General features: G+C 43.5%; 1 protein-coding gene across 7 annotated transcripts in view; it reads left to right on the top strand.

Annotated features, from left to right (window-relative positions):
- The window catches only part of PPFIA1 (PTPRF interacting protein alpha 1), a 108711-nt gene that overhangs the window by 24112 nt on the left and 59580 nt on the right, over positions 1–25019 (top strand). For all 7 annotated transcript variants that reach the window (XM_018554538.1, XM_018554536.1, XM_018554532.1 and 4 more), the window contains exons 3-7: positions 18609–18710; positions 21598–21762; positions 24117–24191; positions 24303–24404; positions 24794–25012. In XM_018554538.1, the coding sequence (XP_018410040.1) occupies positions 18609–18710; positions 21598–21762; positions 24117–24191; positions 24303–24404; positions 24794–25012 (663 nt within the window). The remainder of the gene's footprint in view (positions 1–18608; positions 18711–21597; positions 21763–24116; positions 24192–24302; positions 24405–24793; positions 25013–25019) is intronic.

The raw sequence follows: 25019 nt of genomic DNA, 5'->3' as shown, positions 1-25019 counted from the left end.
TGGAGGGACATTGTGCACATGCAGTTTTAGGTTAGTTGTAATCTGATTTTGTATTTAGTTAACAAGGGGATTTAAAGCTGAACTCTAGGCAAAAGGCTGAACACACAGATGAAATGCATAGAAGGAAGTTGTTCTACCTGCCAAAGGATGTGTATTCCTGTCCACACAGAACAGCCCTGTCTGTCAGGGAAGAAGATCTGATTTTAGTTTGCAGATATAAGACGCATACAGCTCTTGTCTCTGCCCCCCAGACTGTTATTGGACAGTGAAAGGAGAAGCAGGAGACTGATGAGCTTGTCTCTTTTTAACTCTGCCTTCTCATCCTATTGACATGTTTCTTGCACTGCAGCACAGCTGATTGGCTCCTTCTGCTGCTTCTCCCTTCCTCCAGTCTGAGCTCTGCCCATTTTGTGTATCCATATCCATTTTCTATACTTTCATTGACACAATAATTTCTTAGTTTATCGATATAAGGAATTGCATCAGAAATGCTTGTCTGCCAGCAGAGGGACAGCAAATGTACCTGGTTTATAGGGTAGGGATGGATAAACTGACACGTTTCGGTGGGAATTAGGTAAATATTTGTTGTAATAAGGAAATTAATTCTCAGGGGCAGGGCCCTCCTTACCATCTTGTCTTGAATTGTATTGTGATTGTAATTTCTTCCTTTATATTGTAAAGCGCTGTGCAAACTGTTGGCGCTATATAAATCCTGTACAATAATAATACAATAAGTAACTCTGCTTTACATAGCAACACTATATATTTATATGGTTTCAAACTTCACAGGCACTTTCCTGTGCAAACCGTAACTGGGAACTTCTGTTCTTTGCTCCTTTTTTTGGTCTGTTAAATATACAATTGAAAGTGTTTTGTTGTATTTGTGTGCAAAAAATACCCACGGAGCTTACTAGAAATAATAAATATCAGAATATAGTAGTAATAAAGTCAAAAGTATTTAAATGCTGATGAAATCACTTACAATGGATGCTGCTCCTTGATGAATAAAAAGTTTAGTTTCCTGCAGAATCGGCTGATGTCCTGTAGTAGGGTGGCTCCTTTCCTTTTCAGGGTCCAATGGAGTCACCTTTTGTGGGTGCTAGTAAGCTGTGTGTCTCTCAATAAGCACACAAGCACACAGGCACAGCAAGGCAAAGCAAGCAGCCCTCCTACTACCCCACCCCCTATTTCCCTTTATCCTTCCTTCCTCCCATTCCCTCTAGCAGATGGACACTGCTGGAGACTTCTCTGTCCCTAGTGATCTTGTACTGAATGGGAAGTTCAGGAAAGTATAGCTGAGAGAGCTGGAGCCAGCAGTTTGTAAACATGACTAAGTGTTTGGGCAACATTTTAAGGAAATACTTTTCTGGGCAATGTATATTTGTTCTGGATTCCATCTTGAATAAAAGTTTGAGTATAATACTACTTGTACTATTATCTTCTTGTCATCTGCCTTTTGCTGCCTGTTATCAGAGTTGTTCCTTAACTCTGTGTGCTAAAAAACATCACCCTATGTCATGGAGATGAGGAGAGGCAAGGTTTTCGGGAGTCCTAACACTTTTCCTCCTAGGGTGACAGTGATGCTCCTCCTTGGATGCAGTATGAGTGAGCGTTGTCATCCTGGGTCTGCTGTGTTACTGGCAGGGCCCCAAGTTTGAAAATAAATGGAAAAGGAGCCTGAAAAAGAAAATAAAAGCAGCCACCACATCTCAGAACTGGTAAACTGCAGTATAATCAAATGTTGTGCTTGGGAAATGTTTGAAAGGCTAAATTTTACTTTTTGGACAATGTTTCATGTTACAGCCATTGTTAGTTTTCCCCGGCACTGCCGTCAGGACCTGAGAGTGAAGTGAGGAGCGGTAAAGAGACTGTAGTGGTACTGTAGAGGCGCATGCGCACTGGAGGAAGCATCAGAATGGCCTGCGCTTTTGGTTTTTGCATACAGCGGTGCTGTTTTTGGGCCCCCCTGGGGACCTCAGCCATTTGCAGAGCAGCTGAGTTACGTTGTCAACCCAGGACAGGAAATCTGCTCGGATTCAGGCAAAAGGCGGGATCACCAGATACATTCTTTGCAACAAAAAAAGCTTTTAAAATGGACATACCATCAATGTATGCATAATACAAGATGGTTGCAAATGATAGAGCCTTAATTTTTGGCTGGAGGAACACTTTAAATTACTTTTTTTTTTTTTTTTTTTACACACTTGAATTAAAGCAAACTAAGAATCGCGACCTATGCTGCTGGGGTCATCTTTATAGCTCCCCCATTACCAAAGTTTGATATACGCTATTTATTGTTAAGCTGGTCACACACCTAGATTTTCTATGGTCAGATGGAATAAGTGCATCAGATTCCTCCATCTACGCTACACTGTGTGGATGGAGGAATCTCCCGCTGGGCCAAGCTTCAGTATCGGGCTAGTCGGCCTCGCTGCCTCTCAAAACACCTGAACAATGCCGGCATCCAATGAGATTGTTCAGGTATTTTGAGAGCCAGCGGGGCCGACTAGCAAGATACTGAAGCTTGGCCCAGCGGAAGATTCCTTCATCCACACAGTTTAGCGTAGATGGAGGAATCTGTTGCACTTTTTCCATCTGACCATAGAAAATCTGCAGATAATCTATAGGTGTATGGGCAGCTTCACACTTTCTTGCAGAACATTGACTAGTAAATGGTTTTGTTTGTTTCTTTATTTAAAGTGTTAATTGGCAATCACAATGTATTAATAGTGTTGCCTAAAAGGCTTTTTTTTGTGTTCAGCCATTGCTGGAGCTATCCGATATACTGTATATACCTGGAAGATGAGTGAAATACATGTGCGACGGCCTTACAATCTGCTCTTTTTATTGCCCATACAACAGACAGATAATTGACCTTATCCAGGATCCCGTATAGTTTTGATCTTCTGTCCCGCAGGTTATTGGAGTACTGCTACAGTAGTGCCTTTGTCTTGCTCTGCAGTAAAATGAATACTTTCCTGGCCCCGGTGCCAGAGAGCAGACAAATGTATCTGGCGGAGGTGAATAGACCCTGCAGTGATTGTACGGATGGTAGGAAGTCTGTATGTGTAGCTTACAGCTTGTAATGAGGCCTGAGAGAGTCCCCCACCAATGGAGGGGCTAATCCCATTAATACAGGGCTGTGTTCATACAGCGTGTTGAGCTTTCTGCTGAACAGATGGTCGCAGGTTTGGTTTACAGCCAACGGCCAGTGCAGGAACACATAGCTAGCCTTTTGTGTCGCATTGAGTCATCTGGGCACAAAATGCTTATACAGTACATACTGCCGGGTGCAGAACTGTTCATTACAGTATTGAGGGGAACGCATAGTTTATTTTTAGTGTTTACCTGAAGTTTATAGTGTAGTGTTTACCTGAAGATCATTAGTACATAACATTACCCATACTGGCAAGCTTGCTCTCTCATATTTTTGTTGTATTACCAGAGAGTGTTCTATTTATTTTCTGGGAAAAAAGGTTGTTGCTCATCAAGGCCATCCCACATTTCAACTTTTGCCTATGAATAGCCCTTAGAGATTTGTAGCCATTGATGGTCGCTCATGTACAGGGCTTGAAAAATTTGGCGGTGTCTCACCAGTCAGTCAAAAATTTCACCAGTCAGCATGACCTGACTATAGCCGTGCAATATATGTTAAAAAAATTTGGGGACAGATAGAGCTTTCTTTTGTGACCCCACGGGGGTTATTTTTTTTAACTATATCATGAAAAAAGTACCATAAATGTAAAAAATAAAAAAAAGTTTCCCTATGTTATAAAACATTTATTCTTACCCATATTTTTAGTACAACATAAAAATCGGGGTCACGCAGGCGCACGCCTTAAAATTGCGTGCGCCTGCAAAATCACAAAAAACGCCCGTACGCGACGATTAAAATGCTTTTACTGCTCATCAGTTTAGTGTTATCAGTGATTAATGGCTCTAGAATTATTGCTCTCACTCTGAAATTTGCGGCCATATGTAACATGTGCGGCACAATAGGCGCAATCGTCGTTTTCGTACGTAGGCGCACCCGGCGCATATCTACGTGTGTATGTGGGGGGCGGGGACTTAAAAATGTGTTTTCTTTTTTAATTTTTTTTATGCTTTTTTATTTTTCTATGATTCTTTCATTTTTATATTAATTTATTTTTTTAACACGCAATTTTATTGCTATTACATGGGGGGCTAAGAAGCCCCCTATGGGATAGCTAATTTACATGACAGGTCCTCTTAATGGAGACATCAGGGGTCTCCAAGACCCCTAAAGTCACCTAGGGACCCCAAGAGAAGCTGATGAAGCAGAGATCGGCTTCATCAGCTTCTCTAGCTGGAGAGTGACACTGAATGCAGGAAACGAACAGTGTGTGTGTTAAGAGCGCTACTACTGTTTGGGCACAATTAAACAATCATAAAATGTAACAATACTGTTTCACACTTAGGCTGACCAGAATACAAAGTGATTCACTTTTAGTGTCCTGGGGGGTTCCATCGGACCATCTCCAAGGCACCCCAGGACACCTAAAAGTGAGTCACTTTGTATTCTGGTCATCCTAAGTGTGAAACAGTATTGTTACATTTTATGATTGTTTAATTGTGCCCAAACAGTAGTAGCGCTCTTAACACACACACTGTTCGTTTTTTGCTAACACAGGGTTCCTCTCCCTGTTTTCAAGAGCTCACACACTGTTTTCACTGCCCTGTTGGAAGCCTAATTTGTAGTAACTTTTGGTAGTGCGCTTGTTCCTTTTTGTCCGTACTGAATGCAGGAAGTGATGTAATATACATCACTTCCTGCATTCGGGGACTGAGAGGAGATCAAAGGGAGTTCGTATACTGAACTCCCTTTGATCTCCTGTCACAGAGCCGTGCCGGTCCCGGCCGCATCGGGCACAGCGGATCTCGGGACCGAACACGGCAGTGACAGATGCTGATACAAGTGATCAAGCGTCTATAGAGACACTCGATCGCTTGACTGTGTTAAGCTCCCGGCCGGCCGTGTAATTACAACGGCCGGCCAGGAAGCTGCTCGTCGGGCTCCACCGTCCACTCGTCATAGACGAGTGGATTTTTCGAGCCCTGCTCATGTAGCCATTGATGGTCGCTCAGTGTTTTTGATGTCTCTGATTTAAATCTGGCCATGCACTTATCGGTTTCTCAGGATGAATGAGGGGGAAAAAAAGCTCAGTTCAGTGTTCTGCATGGATGGGGGAATCCGATCCCATCCCAACTCCCTCCTCATTGGCCTTCCACTACACAGGATATCCCCCCTTCAGTCTATCATGAATGCAGCTGCCAGACTCATTCACCTTACCAACCGCTCAGTGTCTGCATCCCCCCTCTGCCAATCCCTGCACTGGCTTCCACTCGCCCAGAGGATAAAATTCAAAATATTAACAGTCACCTATAAAGCCATCCACAACTCCTGCCCCCGCATATATCTCAGACCTTGTCTCAAAGTAGCACCCTAAACATCCCCTCCGCTCATCCATTGACCTCCTGCTTTCCAGCTCCCTTGTCCACTCCTCCCATACTCTCCTCCAGGACTTCTCTAGAGTATCTCCCATCCTCTGGAACTCCTTACCCCAACCTGTCCGTCTATCGCCCACCTTGACTGCCTTTAGGCGTTCCCTAAAGACTCATCTCTTCAGGGAAGCCTATCCCACCTCAACCTAACCACTGAACCTTCACATTCTCACATAATTCATCCCCACAGCTTCCTCATGTATCATTTCCCCCTCCTCTTTTAGATTGTAAGCCCTCAGGGGCAGGGCCCTCCTTACCATCTTGTCTTGAATTGTAACTGTAATGTCTTCCTTATATTGTAAAGCACTGCGCAAATTGTTTGGCGCTATATAAATACTATGTAATAATAATAATCACCACTATTATATTCTGATCGTGGCGAGTGTGCCGCTGTGAGAATAGCTGAACAGTGACTGCAGCTGATTATTGTTTATATATTACAGGTATTTATATAGTGTGCTGACAATTTACGCAGTGCTTTATATAATGCACATTCACATCAGTCCCTGCCCACAAGGAGCTTAAAATCTAATGTCCCTATTGTACACAGGTGGAGAGCTAATTTAGACAGGAGCCAGTTAACCTGCCAGTATGTCTTTGGAGGGTGGGAGGAAAGCAGAGTACCCCAGAGGAAACCCAAACAAGCACAAAGAGAACATGCAAACTCCTTGCAAATAGTGTCCTGAACTGGGAACCCCAGTGCTGCAAGGCAGAAGTGTTACCCACTAAGCCACTCTGCTGATTGGCTGATGTCACCGTTCAGCCGTCAATTTTACAGACTGGTTACACACACTGCCTAAGTTTCGTGCCTGACTCTCGCTGGAATACCACCAGTCCACAGCCAGTTTGATATTCATGTACCGGCATCTTCAGTGTATGTTTCTTATCACTTGTGTAGTGTAAAAAGGAAGACATAAACTCTACAAGGAGGGATCGGGCATCAGCAATGCCGTATATTATGGTAGAATTATATTCTGATTAAGTATTAGCAGGTCAGCGGGAGTAGAAAATTGGCTGGTTCACATTTATTATTGCATTATATTCATCCAGTCTCCATAGTCACACATGACATCCTGTTTGTGTAGTATGTGCAACTGTGCATGTCAAGCAAATTAAAGACCTTTTCCGTGAACAACTTGGAGCCCCCCCCCCATCAGCATATGCAGATTTAGCAAAGAAAAGTTTGCACGGAAGTGTGTGCATTTCTAGGCCGAGGAAGTTGGCCGTGAGAAACTTGGGTCATCCTAGGCAGTAGAGCTTTGGCTCCCGAACATTAAGCTCATTCACATTCGTAAAGCGATGAGACAAAAGGTTTTCAGACGCAGGATAATGGAAAGTCTGCGGTTAGCAACTTAAAATCAATTCTTAGATACAATCTTTTTCCATTTCATTATCGTAGAGCTGTTCCCCTGCAACCTGACGTCTGAGCTCTATAAATGTATGCAATGTATCAGCTTCTTCCATGTTCTTTTCTTTTAAAGACAAGCTGAATTGAATTTAAATTTCCTGAGTAAGAGAACTTTTTATGGAGCAGATACGGTTATTACAAAACTGAGGACTAAACTCATTTTCAGAGTGCTAAGAAGAAAGCTTGTTCTTCAGGCTTATACTATTAATGTAAATCTTTTTCAGGACCGCTGAGACAGTGACCGCCATGTTAAAGAATAAAGCGAAGTAAATGCCAAAAAAAAAAAAAGTTTTCTTCACTTGTTTTGCTTCAAAAGCCACAAAATTATTGCCGAGTTTGTTTGGTGTAATTGCCTAAAATTGTTCTTTTTGTATTGATTAGCCACAAGGAGCTAAAAGATCAAAGGAATATCGTTCTGTAGCAAGATATGTTCTGTAATGTCAGGTATACATGTTTCTATTTTTTTTCCTTTTAACCCGCAGGCTGAGCGAAAACAATAGAACAGATTCTCCCCCCCCCCATCAACGCCTGCGAGCGTAGATGCACAAATTCCCCACTGTTTGCATTGTATTCTGACGGGGGCTGGTGGCTGCTGTCAGAATACGGGAACGGAGCCTGCAGCTGGTTGACTGCTAACTCAGTTGGGCAGATAATTGTCCAACCAGCTCCTTCAATCAGCTGGTTGAGGGATGCCGGGCATAAGGGTGCCAACAGCAGCACCCACTGTGCGAAATTAGTCCCATGTATACCCTATTGAAGTGACAAGTGGGATTTATGCACATACAATATGTACACAGCTAAGGATGGTCCTTATTATTGGCCTAATGGTCTAATAGACCAAAGAATTGGCAGTAGGATGGTGGCTGCCATTGCTAAAAATGTTTTTCGAACTAGGATTCTACCTTTCATACTGATCCAGCATCTTTGGGATGCTGCATCGTATATGTCAATAATGAGTTATGATTTCACTCAGTCAGTGAGCATCTAGCAGAATGTAGAAACATGGAAACCAAAGATATCCATGTAACCTCATTTTCTGTTTGATAGTCAGCAGCCTCCATATTGCACAGCACAATATTCTTCATACTATGTAGAATGGGTGAGTTTCACTGGGAGTGGCGACTCCCCGACTTTCTTTCTTCACATTAAGTCTGTACATCAAAGGAATGGAGCTATATTGACTAGTATCATGTAGCTTCTGTGCACCTAGGTGCAATGTATGCAGCAAATGTATGCCCTTCACTGTAGTGATCCTTATGATGGATTGGGCTTGTTTTAGGCATGACCATACCAAGGTAGGAAGGTCAGAAAGCTTACTACCGGGTATAATTTCTCTCCCGTTCATTGAAGGACACAGGCAACAGATCGTAGATCCTGAATGGTAGGGTAATATCGCCACCTGCAGGAGAAGGACGCTAGGCACAAAACTAAAGACCAATTACAGCCTAGGGGCGGCCCCTGCCGGTGGCCAAACCCCCCACCTGCTGACAAGTCTCCAGTTTAGTAACAAGCAGTTAGGAGTGTACACCCCATAAAGAGGGCGGGGCCTGTGTCCTTCAATGAACGGAGAGAAAAGGATTTTACGGTGAGTACAAAATCCTATTTTTTCTCCCGTTCATTGAAGGACACAGGCAACAGATCCTTTTCTCTCCGTTCATTGAAGGACACAGGCCCCGCCCTCTTTATGGGGTGTACACTCCTAACTGCTTGTTACTAAACTGGAGACTTGTCAGCAGGTGGGGGGTTTGGCCACCGGCAGGGGCCGCCCCTAGGCTGTAATTGGTCTTTAGTTTTGTGCCTAGCGTCCTTCTCCTGCAGGTGGCGATATTACCCTACCATTCAGGATCTACGATCTGTTGCCTGTGTCCTTCAATGAACGGAGAGAAAAGGATTTTACGGTGAGTACAAAATCCTATTTTTTGAGGCTCTATCCATTGAAGCCACCAGTACCTACTCGCCCCCATTTCACTGTGACAGCACTAGTAAGGTAAGCCTGGGAAGAGTTTGATACTTCTGTTCTTAGAAGGTACTGGAAAGAAAGAGTCAACTGTAGAGAAAAACCTCGGAGAAGCAACAAAACCTGTGAGCCAGGCGACAAATCTGCTATTGGTTTCCATCTCCAGCTTTTGCTTTGTAGCTTTGTCTTTGTCTATTGGCTTTCTCAGCATGCGGCTTTATTTCCATGACTATTACTCATTGTGGAGGCAGAGTAGAATCTTGGAAGACTTTTTCACCAATTGTAGACCACAACTGTTAAAGTAACAATTTGTTTACCAAGGCTGTACTATTAATAATGGAAGAGGATTTGGCTAGAGGTTAGTTACCACACACCATTCCCCAACACATCATCAGTCCTCTAATCTTGAATGTAAACATAGAGGAGGAGTGAGCTAAGCTACTAAGAAAACAAGTTCAGTGAATTTGCAGTACAATTTGAGAATTAATTGCTCTACAGTGCATTCCAGTATAGTGGTTAGTGAGGGCGTCTTTTAAAGGTTAATTCCAGGATTGATTAAAAATCTCGCCAATACTTCTAGTCCTTTCCCATAGCAAAAAACTGTTTTTCCCTAACTTGCATGTGTTTTGTAAAATCCACCTTCATAAAAATGTCTGCGGTCATTGTAACTTCCTGGTACTGACAATCGCTGTTCTTTTAGACTAAAATTTTCATCATGCAATGGGACTTGTACTCGGTAGGCGTGCAGGCAGGATTGTGGACATAGATGGGTGGAACAGATCAGAAATCTCCTGGTCTGTGGCTTAATGTAAGGTCTTGATGGGAGGATAGACTATGAGTCTTCTGGTCTGTCAATCAAATTATGGAACGTTAGGGAGGTGGGGGATATGACCAGCGGTCTTGAGACTTGCGGGTCCTCCTGCTTACAGCAAGCGGCTCACTGATAACAGAACTACGCAGGAGATGTTAAAAGACCGGTGGCCAGAGGAATAGCGGGCATTGAGGCTACCGCTCTTACATTTTGGAACTAAAGGGGACACATGTCCCTTTTTATGAATTATTCAAGTGGGGATTTCTCGATGCTTGTGTAGAAAAACAAGAAGAAATTGCTCAAATGAAAGGTAAGTAACCTCTGTACTATACATTTCTGGCCAGTGTTCAGCTTGGAAGCTCCTTTACTGCTTGTTTAGAATGTATAATCAACGAGGTACAGATTGGGATGCTTAAATTGAATCTGTAGCCTTGCGATGGACAATCAAGAATGTATTTTTTGATTGTCCATAGGCTGGCTACAGATTCAATTGTCAGAAGTCAAGAGCTAAGCCTGCCTTTTCCATCTATAACCACTGCACATGGTCTTTACTGTATTCCTGCTCCCCTCTAAAAAGCTGTGCCATGGCAGTCACCGAATGGGCAAACATTTTTTGATGTATGGGCTGCAATTGACAGCCTGGCCTTGTCTTCTCTGTTCTGCCAAAGGGAATATGGCAGCTGCCAATGTGGGAATAACGTGGCCTTGAGGGACAGACTCCATGTAGATTGTGTATGCAGGGATGAGTTGTTTAGAAGATAAATAGCCCGTATATAAAATCAGTTTCTGTAACCATTGGAGAAGGAAATGGTTTGCATTAAAGGAGAACTATGAGGTGAGCGATTTTACATTCAACCGCCTAGTTAGAGCCAACCTGTGACAAAGAAGCTGTCACTGGTCGGCTATTGATCGGGAAGTGAGCAGAAACATGCAGCGATCTGCTCACTTCCCGATCATCTCTCTACTGTCAGTCACTGCTCCCCCTCCCCTCTCCCATCCTCTAGCGCTGAGTGGAGGAACGAACCGGGAGGGGGCACGCACAGCTGGCTCTGCCTCTAGATAGGCAGAGCCAGCTGTCACGCAGCTGGGTGGATCTCGACAGCATTGTCAGGATCCGTCCCGGCTGCGGCACTGTCAGTATGCTTTGGGCCACGGGATGGACGTTAGTATATGTCCTCCCGTGACACTAAGGAGAACTATAAGGAAAAAAACTTACCCCATAGTTCTCCTTTAAGAACAGGGCTCTGGCAATCTCTGCTGCTAATGGGCCAAATAATATATAGTTGTCAATGTATTCTTTTCGGTTGAGGGGAGTTGTTTTTAATCTCTCTATATCCTTGTAGAAAGAATGTACTAAAAAATGTATTTTAGTATTGCTTACCGAAATCTCTTAACTGCCCAGTTTCTTCAAAGAAAAAGGTTTGGAATGCACTCAAAGGTCTTCCACATGAGTGAAGATATCGGCTCATAGGTTTATTACACCAACCTTTAGAGCAGGTTGCAGTTCACCTTTCTGTGTGTGAAAATATACCTTTTTGTCTCCTGCTTCAGGGGGTAGGTCTATGCCGGCTGCACCAAAGTGAGCCTTGTGACCCACTGCGTCCAAAATTCTCACTTGCAAAAAAAAAAGTAAAATATTTTTTCTGGGTTTCCTGTTGGCATTTACTGCTTGAAAAGTGTTAGCAGATTGGCTCAGAAATGGCCGGAGAAATGTTTATTTTTAGATCTAACATGCCAATAGTAAACAGCCGGTAATCCAATCTGTTGTGTTGCGTTCTTCCCTAGCATTGTTTGCCGCTATGTAAAACCCAAATAAATGACATTAAATCTGCTGAAAGGCAGCATCTGGCTGTTGTGGAACGCGATCACCTCAACTGACCCATTTGGAATAGTCAGTGGGCCAGATGAGGAGAGGACCACCCTCCGCTGGATAGTATTGGGGGCAGACTGCCGCTGTCGGGTCTCTGTGCTCACTGCAAAACAGATTTCTTCAAAAATAACGGACTAATGTCTTTATTCAACCTCAAATACTATGTAACATAAAATGCATTTATTTCCTCCCTTCCTATTTGCCAGCAGAGCGCTGAAAGGGAAATGTCGAAGCATGTAGCTCTTGACACAAAGCAACTGGAATTATCCGCAGTGTTTTATTAGGAACAGATCTGTAAACTTGGAATTTGGATGCATGGTATTTCTGGCACCACTCGAGTGCTATTTTCTCTTGAAAATCATAGACACTGGAAAGTTGAGGCTGCACAATATTGGAGAGAAAGTAATACTCCAGCTTTGTTTTAATTCTTCTTCTTCTTTTTTTTTTTTTTTTTTTTTAATCCAGCTTACTTTACTCTCCGCTCAATTGGCAGAAATAGTTGACACCTTCAAAAGTTCCTATGTGATACCACACTGCCAAACTCTACATCACTTCCCAAAACTCCACCTTTACAGCACAACACCCTTCCTACATCTCTAGTAATATATCATGCCAAAAGCTACTATAAATTGTGAATTAACACTTTGCAAGCTCCTATACGCTCTCTCGTATTTCAAGAAAAAGGTTTCTTAAAAACGTATAGGTTTGGTTCACATATACAGCGCTACCTCGGTTCACGAAAGCTTCTGTTCGCGAACAATTCAGTTTGCAAACAGGAAGTTGGGCAAAATTTTGCTTCCGTTCGCGAACTCCACATAGGGTGGCAAACGTAACCGCAGTCATCTTCTCTGCTCTGACACATGGTCTTGGCTTCCTCTAGTCGAGATCGCGGTCTGATCACAGTTTGATTGGGTTTGCAACCAGAATGGTGGAACGAATTAAGTTCGTGAACCGAGGTATCACTGTATTACATTATATGTTCAAGCTGGAAAAGTGCATCAAAGTGATCCCTCCCTGGCCATTTCCCTACTCTATTGTGCAAAATGCCAAATACTTACCCACGGCATATTTTAATGCAGCCTATAGTGCCAGTATGGGTCAGACTGTAAGGCTCTGTTCACACCTAGGCATATTGAATATGCGCGTTTGTCGTGCGTTTCGTGACGCGCGTTTTACCGCGATTCACGGTAAACAAAAACGCGCAACAAACGCGCGTTTCCAAGGGCTACTTGGCTGTATCCCAATGGAAACGCGAGACAAAAACGCTGCAAAGAAGCTCATGTACCTTTTCAGGTGTAGGCCGTTTTGTAGCGCGTTCAGACGGGCTGAAATACGGCAAGGTGTGAACCATACCCATAGAAAACAATGGGATTTTCATGTTTGAGCGTTTTGTAGAGCGTTGAACGCGCTACAAAACGTACAGGTGTGAACCAGGCCTTAAGGTGCCCATACACTGTTCGATTCTCGTATGAGAATCGCGGGAAATCTCGCGATCGTACGAGAATCGAGCAGTGTGAACGAAGACGTGCGACCGTACAGTAGAAACGGTCGCACGTCTTCGTTCACACTTTTGTCTAAGGAGCACGCTAGAAAACCAGCCGAAAATCGTACGATTTTCGGGTGGTTTGAACGGTGCTCGGGAGACAAATGCCGAACGGGCCGGTGTGCGCACGCGCACACTGCCCGTTCAGCATTGCGGTCATTGGAAGCCCGCCCCTCAGGGGGGCGGGCTTGCAATGATCGAGAGTGCGATCTGCCTCTCCAAGATGGGCAGATCGTACGTTTTTTTAATCACTTTAAAACCATCGCAAGACTAAGGTCTTGCAATGGTTGTACAGTGTATGGCCACCTTTAGGGGTGAGCTGCAGACTGAGGTCCAGCTGCGTCAGAGATCCCTCTCATGCTACAATACACACAACTTCTCATTCCCTGGAAGCTACAATCCCATCTCTTACCCACTTTAACTCACACATCACATGTGTACAATGTACATCCTAATTGTCCTACTGTCTGTACATGTGTTTTTTTTTTTTTGTTTTTTTTTTCTGTTTATTCGAGACTTGATTTTACATATTTGAAGAAAAAAATCCATGTAGTCACCTACTAAGCTTGCAAGGACTTCTGGAGGTTACTATCAGTGTCTTTTCTGGAGCACAAGTCAGTCCGGTACACCTCCACATTTTTCAGAATCCGTGCCAAGTAGTAGTTACTCATGATCAGACCCAGTATTGTATTAACATTGCAGTCTCGGCATTCCAGAACATTATAATAATGTGTAAGGACCTTTTTATCAGAGTTTAAAGTTACATTTAAATACTCAAACTTTTTTATTTTTTATTATTGGTCATGAATCCAGATCAAACAAATATACATTGCCCAGCATAGCATTTCTTTATAATTTTACCCAAGCACTTAGTTGTCATGTTTCCAAACGGCTCGGCTTCCTTGAACTTCCTGTCCAGCACAAGATCATAAGGGGGACAGAGCAGTCTACGACCGCTGTTCATCTAGTAGCTTGGAGAAGTGGGTTAGCAAGGAGCTGAGGATTGGATTGTCTTGCTGTCTCTGTATTTGTGGAGCCACACACAGCTTACTAACGCACACACAAGGGTGACTCCATAGGACCCTGCAAGGGAAAGGAGCCACCCTGTAATATTTCTGGCAGGATCAATGTGTTAGGGATGCACCAATACTAGTATAGGTGCCAATGTCGAATATTTGGGCAAGTACTCGTACTCTCTCAAATGCTCTGATGCCTAGCTCAATACTTCCGGTATCAGGAGGCCGGGCAGCGCGTCATTACACGCTGCCCGGCTTCCTGATTGGCTGGGAAGCCGGCTCCTTGCTCCCTCGTCATTCGGAAGAAGACCAGGACGAAGGTGGAAGTGTCAGTGAGGGAGGAGAGCGCAGACATCTAGGTGGGGGGCAGAGGGGTCACTTTGGCAGGTTGGTTGGCCATAATATGCTGTGCATACTGACACATTATGGCTTAAAGCTCCTGGGGGGCCCTCTTTTTTTTTTTTTTTTTCCTGCTTTACTTACACTTTAAGAGTAGGTATCAATGGCTTCCTTCTGTGATGTTCTGCTCACAAATGATTCTAGGTATCAAACACATCTACAGTCATAATGGAACAATTGTTGTGAGCGTACAATATCTCGTTTGTCAAATGTTTTGTAAAGTTACATGCTGCAATATGAGGAAAGATTGGTACTTTGTTAGCTCATCCTTTTTCTTCCCGATTCATTTTATGCTTCAAAGACTAAAACTGCCATTAGACTGCGGAGTGTGTTTTTCCTTTTAAGCCGCTGTAAACTCTTTATTAGGATTTCGGATTAGCGGAATCTAGGGTCTTGCACTTTGCATGTCTTGTTAGAAAGGATTTATCCAGAGGTACGTCCTTTTTTCTTTCTGCCAAACTCATCACGTTGGTACTTTTCCCATGCCGTGGCCTGTAAGCCTCGCTTGGCGTCAGCTGCAGCCCATCCTCTATTGCGGTGTACGTACAGAACCGGGGCTGAAAGGTCACTGGCCCCGCGTTGTCTCCTGGAATTCCTTTCCTATACTCTGGTGTTGCCCTGCAGTTCGGTCTGCAAGAAATGAACTCTGGAGCAAGACAGATTGTCATTCCTTTTCTGTAGTTACAGTTTGTTTTAGTCACATGGATACACAAACCCCGGGCCCTCTGTATCTACATGTTAATATGAAACAGTTTTGTCCCAGTTTTGTCCCTCGAGTATTTTCAAGTGGGAAGATATCTGCTGACTTACAGCCATTAAGATTCGATATTGATCTTTGTAATCATTAACCAGCCCGAGACGGCGAGGAATTTACAGCTACGGTTGAAAGGTGAAGCTGTTAAACCATCATGGTGACTTCCACCAGAGGTGTTTATTGGGTTGTGTACAGTTATTAGTAGTAATGGAAAAATTTGCTATAAAAAAAGTACCAGTTAGTACAGTCCTGGAGGCCATAGGCGTTGGTCTTCTCGCTCCTGGAATTTGCTCGGCCCTGTTTTTGGTTTCATTATCATTGTTTTTTAATAATTTTGTGATGTCCCTATAACCCACACTCACCACATGTAGCATCCCACTGCCTACAGGAAATGCAAACACCCTTCAAATAACTTCTGGCTGTGTGAAGAATATAGAGAAAACAACAAGGCAGTTAAGCTGATCTCAGGACTGAACAAATCCCAGGAGCCATGTAGCCAGTGCACTAGAGAAAAATTCGGCTGGCACCTAGGCCCATTCACACCAGAGCGCATGCTACTACTCAACACACCTAGCATTTGGTACTGTGCACTAGTTGTGCTTGGGTTGCCATTCATTTGAATGCTAATTAATTTGGGTGCTGCCATACACAATACCACAGTCCCTAAGACTAGGTTCACACCTAGGGGATTTATCACACAAAACACAGATTCACATTGGAGTCTGTTCACACCTTTTGCGGTTTGTCGCGCGGACGAAATTGCCTGTCACACGAAAAGGTGCAGGAGCTATTTTCGAGCGGTTGTCGCACAGTTTGGGGTCCCATAGACATCTCTATGCATTGAAAACCACACGATAACCGCATGGTTTTCAATGAACAGTCGTGTGAAAACAGCTCGGCATCTGTATCGCTAGATGTGAACCTAGCCTTACATTTTGGTTAGAAAACGTAGCACATGCACTACTTTTTTTTTTCTTCCCACTATTGAAATGAATAGCATTGCAACGTATCTAGCGCCCGGTACTGCACAATAGGTGAGCAATGTATTGGAACAAACTTTTTAGTTCAAAGTGACACTTTTTAAACCTTAAAAATGTATCTTAGCTATTACCAGCTTGGATTGGTGACTACTTTACAAAACACACAGGGACCATGTGGAACAAAAGTAGCCCCCCCCCTTCCAGAAGGAAGGACAGTGTCAGCACCAATTCAGAGATGATTTGAGGATCTACAGCCGAGTGATACACAAATAAGATACATTTTTGTTAATAGTTAAGGTACTCGTATGTATTTTTAAGATTTATCTCCTGAGATTAGTGTCACTTTAATACTACTTTGTCACTTTTGATGTGACTACAAATAAAGACTATAGTTTACTGTCAACATTTTCATCCTTTTCAATTTTGGTAAAATAAATCTTGACTAGGGACAGAAAACTATCCATTGTGTGAATCTTTAAAACTAGTTTCACTTTTTTTTTTTTTTTTATTATGTAAATGTTCACTGTAAAGTAAACTATAGGCCTTTTATTTGTAGTCACATCAAAAAACGTGACCTAAAGTAGTAATAAGCTGTCATACTTTTTTTCCAATAATGCATCCAGATCAAAAAAATATACATTGCATAGCAAAGTATTTTGTTACAATTTTGCCCAAGCACTCATCGTGTTTCTGAACCGCTCTAACTCTCTCAGATCAGCTTCCCTGAACTTCCTGTCAGTGCAAGATCACAAGGGACAGAGCAGTCTCCAGCAGCCGCCCATCTTCTAGCTTGTAGAAGGAAGTTCACACCAAATGCAGACCAGATCCGGTCAGGTTTCTGCACACGCAGTGCAGTGGGTTGTGCCGTGTTTTAGACGCGTTTTTGATGCGTTTAGGGCCGGTTTTGGTTAAAAAAAAAAAATTAAGTTTAACATGGGCTTTCAGGCACTTGCATGCATTTTAGATGCGTTCCAGACCAGATCCAGAGCAGGTAAAATGGGGCTTGCCGCAGTTTTTTCATCTGGTCTGGATCCGCACGCTGCAATGTGAACTGGAGGTCAAAATACCATAGGAATACATTGGACGCAGTTTTGATCCGGTCTGCACCTGCTCTGGTCCGGATCTGCTCCGCGCTTGGTGTGAACAAGGCCTTAGACATCAAAGAGAGACATCCATTGTCGGGGATTTAATCGGCTTATGAAATAGCTTAAAACCCTTTTTACTTTAATATGCCTTTAACATAAATAATCTGCATATATGTGTTAGGGATGCATCGATACCGGTATTTTGGTACCAAGTACCGATATATTATTATTATTTTTTTCGGTACTCTCCAATACCGATACCGGAAGTCCCATTTAAGGAAGCCAGGATTGACCTCCACACTACTTTTTTTTCTTTTTTACTTCCACCGCTCCAAGCTTGCTCCTGTGATGGACTACAACCTCAATACAAACTAGTAGTCCCATCACTGGAGCAATTTTTTAAACTTTATTTTAATTGTTTATCCGATTAACCGAACTCAATAATCGGCTAACTAATCGATTTTGAAAATAATCGTTAGCTGCAGCTCTACCGTGAAGCCAGCACCATGCTCCCTCGCAAGCTTCCCAACCAATCAGGAAGCCGGGCGCCGTGTCATAACACGGCGCCTGGCTTCCTGATACAAGAAGTATCGTGCTAGGCATCAGAACATTTGGGCGAGTACGAGTACTCGGCACCAGTACCGATACTAGTGTCGGTGCATCCCTAATATGTGTAATTAATGTTAAAAATTAAAAAATAGTTAATAGTTTGTAAATTGTGTACATTGGAGCAGCCATAGACACGTATTACCTCTGCAGACTCTGCTTTCTTCTTTCTAATGCTGTGTAATCATTGCGCTTTATTGTTCCTCTTCCTCAATGCCAGGCGGGTAACTATAACACTATGTGCTTTTTTATTTCCCTTTTTATACGGCTGTGATTTTTATTTTGTCACTTGTTAATCAAGGCAGAAAAATGACTGAAGTAAAATGCAGGTACCAGCTAATGGGGAAGTATATTTTGTAACACAATAAAGACAACATGATATAGCAAAGAGTATAAAAATTTGGAAGCCGCATCAAATTACTTTATGGTGAACAAAACAACAATGATGACTCAAAATATACTCTCAATAAAAATAACTGATCGGTTTCCCTGAAGCACTTCTGATCTCTTTTCATATCTTAACAGGGAGAGGAAACTGTAATCTATTATATCAGCACTGGTAGAATATTGGAAGAAGTGAATTACATTAGAGCTGCATTGGGGATTCTGAAGTGATTTTATTAAATGTTTTTTTTTTTTCTTCTTTCTTTCTGAAGGAGTTTGCAGCACTTACTAAGGAGCTCAATATATGCCGGGAGCAGCTTCTGGAACGGGAAGAAGAAATAGCCGAGCTGAAGGCTGAGAGAAACAATACTCGGGTAAGTGTGTCGGGTACATATACTGGAGAGCACCAAACATTTTCCAGCTGGGAAAAAAAATATAAAGGAAAAACAAAATTACCTTTTGTAGATACAGTTGGAAAAAGTACCTGAAACTCTTGCTATATGCTCTTGATATTTCCCCGTGCGTTAGCACTCACAGTAGCTAGGGCCAGCTTTGTACAATCTTCTTTTAGATCAACCAACAAATATCTAGTGCAAAAACCAGTGTGAGTGGATACAAATTCATTTGGATAGATTAGGTAGGTCTTGCCATTGATTTGTACATGGTGGCTGTACGCTATCCCCTGTCACTCTCTGCAGAGAATATACAGCCATATTGTACACTGTAGGGCCATTTACTGCCATGTGCATAAGCTCTTAAAGTGATTATTAAAGCATATTTTTTTTTTCCCTCCCCCCAATGTTAGTGCAGGGACTTACCTTAAATGATGTCTCTTAATCCGTTTCAGTTTCTTCTTTAGTGTAGTTTTCAGATGTCCCTCCAGCGCTGGTGCGGGTCTCCGATCCAGCGCTGACTCCTCTGTCCTCCGCTTCTCTCATGTCCCAAGGAGTCTGTGCGGGTGCACACTGCTCCATAGACTTACCTTGTGTCTCTCCTCGTCTCCCGGCCGAACATCTAAACTGCGCATGCCCCCGCCCCAAGATCCTTTGCAGCTGCCCAATTTAAATTTTCAGATGTTCGGACAGGAGCGCGCGGCAGAGACTCTTTTTGAAAGAGTTGTCTTATATGCAAAAACATGTGAGGGTTTAATAACCCTTTAATCAAAAACGTAAAAAAGAAATGGGGTTTAGATATTAAATGGGCCAAAGCCCATTTTTAAATAGAGTAGGGGAGGGTTAAAACTGCTGTCAGTTACTGTAAAGCCTAAGTTCACCTTTTCCTCCAAGTTTCATGTTACACCCATATTTAGGGTGTAACATGCAACATGACAGCATACATGCGTACCTAAAGTGATTTTGCATAGCATGCTTAATAAAAGCTTCTTTCACTTTCATTCTTGCTGATTTTTCAAATTTTACGTGGCTGTGCGGGGCTCCTCCCACACAGCCAAATCATTCATTCCCGGGATCTATGTTCCTACTGGACTTCATGTCCCATCAACACCATTGTCCATGTATGTAACCTGTGGGAGGGCGGCAAGATGCTGTACAAGGTGATGTAATGCACTTTGTAGACCAGCCGTCCTTCCTTATCTTATAACTGAAATTCCGTACCTTCGGGACGGAGGGCTGCCTGGCTGGCAGCTGTGTATTAGCCTGAGCTTTGCAGCCATGATCTATTGATGATGATTGCAATGCTCTCCAGGCTTCAATGGAAAAATTAAATGAATGCATTTTTTTTTCATACTATTAAAATATGCATTTTTTTTTAATGTTTGCAAAAGGTGAACCTCTCCTTTTTAAAAGAGGAATATGGCCCTAACTTTTTTTCCCTCCCAAGTTCTCTTTACGGTCACATGAGGACCGTTACTAATGTCCTCCTGTGACTCGAAACACGGCATATAGCGGGCCATTGTCTGCTATATGCTGACAGCTCAGACCTGCGCTGCAGCCGGAACAGATCCCAACAATATTGTCGGGATCCACCCCGCTGCCTGATTTGACAGCTGGCTCTGCCTCTCTAAGCAGAGCCAGCTGTGTCCGCCCCCTCCCAGTCCCTCCAGTCAGCACTGCAGAAACAGCGGGGAATCCCTGCAGGGAGCGGTAAGTGACAGTCATCGCTCTCTGCTTGGAGATGATCGGGAACTTTGCGATTTGACAGTGTGCGATCTCTCAGTTCCCGATCAATACAGTCAGTTTGACACGTCCGTTCTAATTATGGGGACGAGAGCGTCTCAATCTCCCCATAATTCTCTTTTTAAAGAACAACTCCAGTTAAAAATATTATTACCCTTGCAATGGGGCTACCCCCGCACTGCAAGGTTTAGGTGCTTGTTTGTTTTTTCCTAGTTTAAAATAAAATAGTTATACTCGCTGGATCCTCGGAGCCAGCTCACTGTCACTCCGCTCCCTTCCTCCTGTCTCTTCCTCCGCTGCAGTGATGGAATGTCACTCTGCATCCTCAGGTCCTAATACGCTGTATATATGATGACTCCGGGACCCTAAACCACTGCAGAACAGGGGAGAGTGACGCTCTAGGGACCGGTCTAAGAGCCAGCCAGCTTGGATGATCAAGTGAGCTTAACCCTTGCAGTTTGGGGGTAGCCCACCGAACTACCAGAGCTCTTCTTCAAAGCATTGCACCCGCAATCAGTAGATCGTGGGTGCAATGCTCTGGCTCCTGCACACTCTTCCTCCTGTCAATGTCTATTCATTTAGTAACATGGATGGGAAAAAGAATCATTGGACTACAAGTGTGGTGATGTCATCACACGTGTATCCCTTTTGAGAACTACAAGTCCCTCTGCCGTAATGGCTGTCAAATGATCTGTGAATAGGTGACGTGGTTGTGTGGGGGAGCCACGCATAGCTGCACCAATTTCAAACACCAGCAACAGCCTGCGGCAAGAAGAATGCCACGATCCAGGAAGGGGGGCAGGCTTGGTGGAAGTGGGGTCTGCAATTTTACCATGTTGCACCCTAAATATCAGTGTGACTTGAAACCATGAACTTTGCTTTTAGTAATACTTTATCTGATCTGCACTTTCACTTTTTTTAGTTTTCTAACCCGTTATATTCAGTTTATGGATATATTGTCACTATTGGATGATTACCACCAATGGACAAAAATCCGAGACATTGTGAAAATGAAAACCAATCTAATATTTCCAGCTTGTTCTCTGTTCCTTATTAGCTGTTAATACTACGCAGGGCAGATGTAGAAATTCTGTGGTTTGTCCTCATTGTGTGGTGTTCTCTCCAGCTCCTCTTAGAACATCTGGAGTGTCTGGTTTCACGGCATGAGCGCTCCCTGCGAATGACGGTGGTGAAGCGGCAGGCTCAGTCTCCAGCCGGAGTGTCGAGTGAAGTCGAAGTTTTGAAAGCTCTGAAGTCCCTGTTTGAACATCACAAAGCTTTAGATGAAAAGGTAATGAGTGTGGCTGATCCCCCAAGAGCCACACGCGTGTGACTTAGCCTAGTTTATACTTTAATGAAGCTGAAAAACTAGTTTGAGAGTGACAGCGTTCTGTATTCTTCCTGTGACATTGTATATGCCTGCTGCTCTGATCAGATGGGTGACAGCTGGGGCGGTATGCTTTAGCTGAGTGGAGGGGAATCGTTTTAGGGAGAGAATGTTCAAATGTGTTAAAGAGGAACACCGGGTAAATCAAAAACTTACCCTTGTAGTGGGGCTACCCCTGCCCTGGAAGGGTTAAGTGCTCATTTTGTCTAGGGGGACACAAAGCAGATTTACTTACGTGATGGTCTGCAAGAGTGGTCCCCGCAGCCTCCTCTACCCTGGCCTCCGGCAGTCTAAGGACTACTGATGTCATTATGTCTGATGCAGGACCATTGACCTGCATAAGGAAGTAAGGGCGCCAACGCAAATTCTATAGCCCGGAACGGAGGACTGAGGTTTAGGGGAGCAAAACTGCTTTTATTTGCGCTCTCTAAAAATGAGCATTTAACCCTTGAAGTTCAGCAGTAGCCCCACTGCAAGGGTAAGTTTTAGATTTTCTCAGAGTTCTTTAAGGATCACAAAAACTGAACTCCAGGCAGAACTCTTCTCATATTTGGATAGGTCATTTCTTTTAAGCAGTATCTTCATGTGTGTGTTTTTTTTGTTTTTGTTTTTTTTTATTGCACTCATTGACCCACTAATAAATCCCACCTTTTAAAAGAGAACTATGGGGTTAGGGCTTTTCCCCATAGTTCTCCTAAGGGTAACGGGCGGACACAAACTAGCGTCCTCCCGTCAACCCAAAGCTCGGTATACCGCGAGCTACAGCTCGCGGTATACTGAGATACCGCAGCTGCGTGTATCCAACCAGCTGCGTTAGTGATAGCGGCTCTGCCAATCTAAAGGCAGAGCCAGCTGTACCCGCCCTCTCCCCTGTCCGTTCCGCCAGTCAGCGCTGGAGGATCGTACAGGGGAGGGGATAATACAGTCCCTCCCCTGTCATGACTCTCTGCCAGCACAGGATTGAGAAGTGAGTGAGCGCCGGTATGTGTTCGCTCACTTCCCGATCTACAGAGCCGACCTGGGACAGTTTCATTGTCACAGGTCGGCTAGAACTATGAGGACGAGTGAAAATCACTCACCTCATAATTCTCCTTGAATCCTGTATAATAGGTGATCATTCTCCTTTTATTTCTGTTTCATAAGCTCTGTTGCGGCTATGCTCCTTTTTTTTTTTTCCTGGGTCGCCGGTCTTGTAACATCCCCTGGGTAGCCCCTCATAAGCGAGTGTAATTACGTTGCCGCGTACTGTAGTGTTGTTTGACAGGCTAGGAGACTCCTGGTCTGCCCTGACCAAGGTTGCCTCACATACTAAAGCTCTTTGAAACCCGGTCTACATTCACACCCATTGTCCCCCCACCTTCACACCTATTGCCTCTTCAATTCCCATTACATGATGGGAATTGTGGTTTATTTAAGTAGCCCTGTACACTGACAGGAAGTGACGTTGCTGCTTCCTGAATACTGCTTCCAGGTGCCAGAGGATAGCTGCGGTTTCACATAAGAAGTGATGACATCAGAGATTTATAAAGGTAAATAACACAAACTCGGTTGTATTCAAATCAATATTTGTGCCTTTGCTATGTGTATAGGGACTGGAAATATGATTCAAATTTTATAAAACAGCCTGGAGCTCGGCTTTAGTACTAAACTTAGTAAATCTCCAGCATCAGCAGTTACTCACAAAAAAGTCTGGTCACACACCTTAAACTTCGCTGAAAAATATTATTGTAGCGCCCAGGTACACATTGTCCTGCCATCGACCCTCCTGACTTTGACGTGTTTCACCCAATAATGGGCTTAGTCATATACCTGTGTGCTACAATAACATTTCTATGTGAAACCTGCAGTGAGTAACTGCTGATGCTGGAGCAAGACGGGCTCGGCCGGTGTTCCCCCGCCCTCCTCTCTATTCACTTACATTTTTTTTCAGTCTTACCTCCTATTTTGTCATTATCAGAATTGCTGATGTGTTTTGTTGTATCTGCAATATCTCATTAATTTAATCTTCCTATTGTATTGATGAATTTCCTCCAAAAGGCAGTAGTCTGTCCCGGTGTTACACATTCCACTGGTGGAGAAACGGTGATCTATTATGTGGCTGCATCTGCTGTGTTCTTACGACAGGTGGTAGCCTAGAATATGCGTTACTGAAATAGATTATGGGAGGCTCAATGTACAGTGTTTGCCTTCCCAAACTAGTCGCTACAATATGTAATGACTGACATCTGTAATCCTGAAGCCAGTATCCTGTGTTTTAGGTGAGAGAACGGTTACGAGTGGCTCTGGAGAGATGTAGCTTGTTGGAAGAAGAGCTGGGGGTAACACACAAAGAGGTGAGTTGCGCTTCTGACCTCACAGTCTTCAGTGCCTTCCTTTTTGACAGCAAGACTTTTTAGTTGCCGCTGAAATGGCTCTACTAATTTAACCGTGCTTCACCTCGGCAGCTTATGATCGCTCGAGAACAGAACAATCAAAAGAAGATCTATAATGATGGGACCAGGGACCAGAACCACGATCAAGACAATGAACCAAACACTAATGGGAAGGTGAGGTCTAGAGTTCAGCCAGCGTTAGATGTGGATTTTGTGCAATTAGCATGTCTGTGGAAAAGTAATAATAATCTTTTTAGTTTTCTGTTATCCTTCAATCAAGTTGAATCTAGATTTTCACATAATGTGAAGATCTGTTATTTGCTATTGGGAAATAAAGTGAATGGATGCTACGGAAGGCTTTGAGTTCTGTTTCATTCCATCCATTGTAAAGGAAAAAAGTCTGCAGTTATCACTTCAATGCAAATCAAAATGGTTTAAAGGCCATTTATTTATTTTTTATAGTAGTTCAGGACTGAGAGCGTGCACTCCAATGTTATATATTTGTCATATGATTGTTTGAATTCCATGAGGCAGATGCTGTCAAAATTTTGTTTCTATGACAGAGATCATCCGATGATTCTTTAAATCACGAGGATCTGTCGAAGGTGATGGAGCTCCAGGATGTGATCGATAAACAAGCCAAGGAGCAGAGCCAGATGAAAGAACGCCTGGCTGTCCTGTCCAACCGGGTCACTGAGCTCGAGGAAGATCTCGACACCGCAAGGAAAGATCTCATTAAATCAGAAGAGATGAACACCAAACTACAGCGGGACGTACGAGAGGTGAGTG

Source organism: Nanorana parkeri, unplaced genomic scaffold (assembly GCF_000935625.1).
Source record: "Nanorana parkeri isolate BGI_ZX_2015 unplaced genomic scaffold, ASM93562v1 scaffold163, whole genome shotgun sequence".
Taxonomy (NCBI): domain Eukaryota; kingdom Metazoa; phylum Chordata; class Amphibia; order Anura; family Dicroglossidae; genus Nanorana; species Nanorana parkeri.
This window is presented reverse-complemented; position numbering and strand designations above follow the sequence as displayed.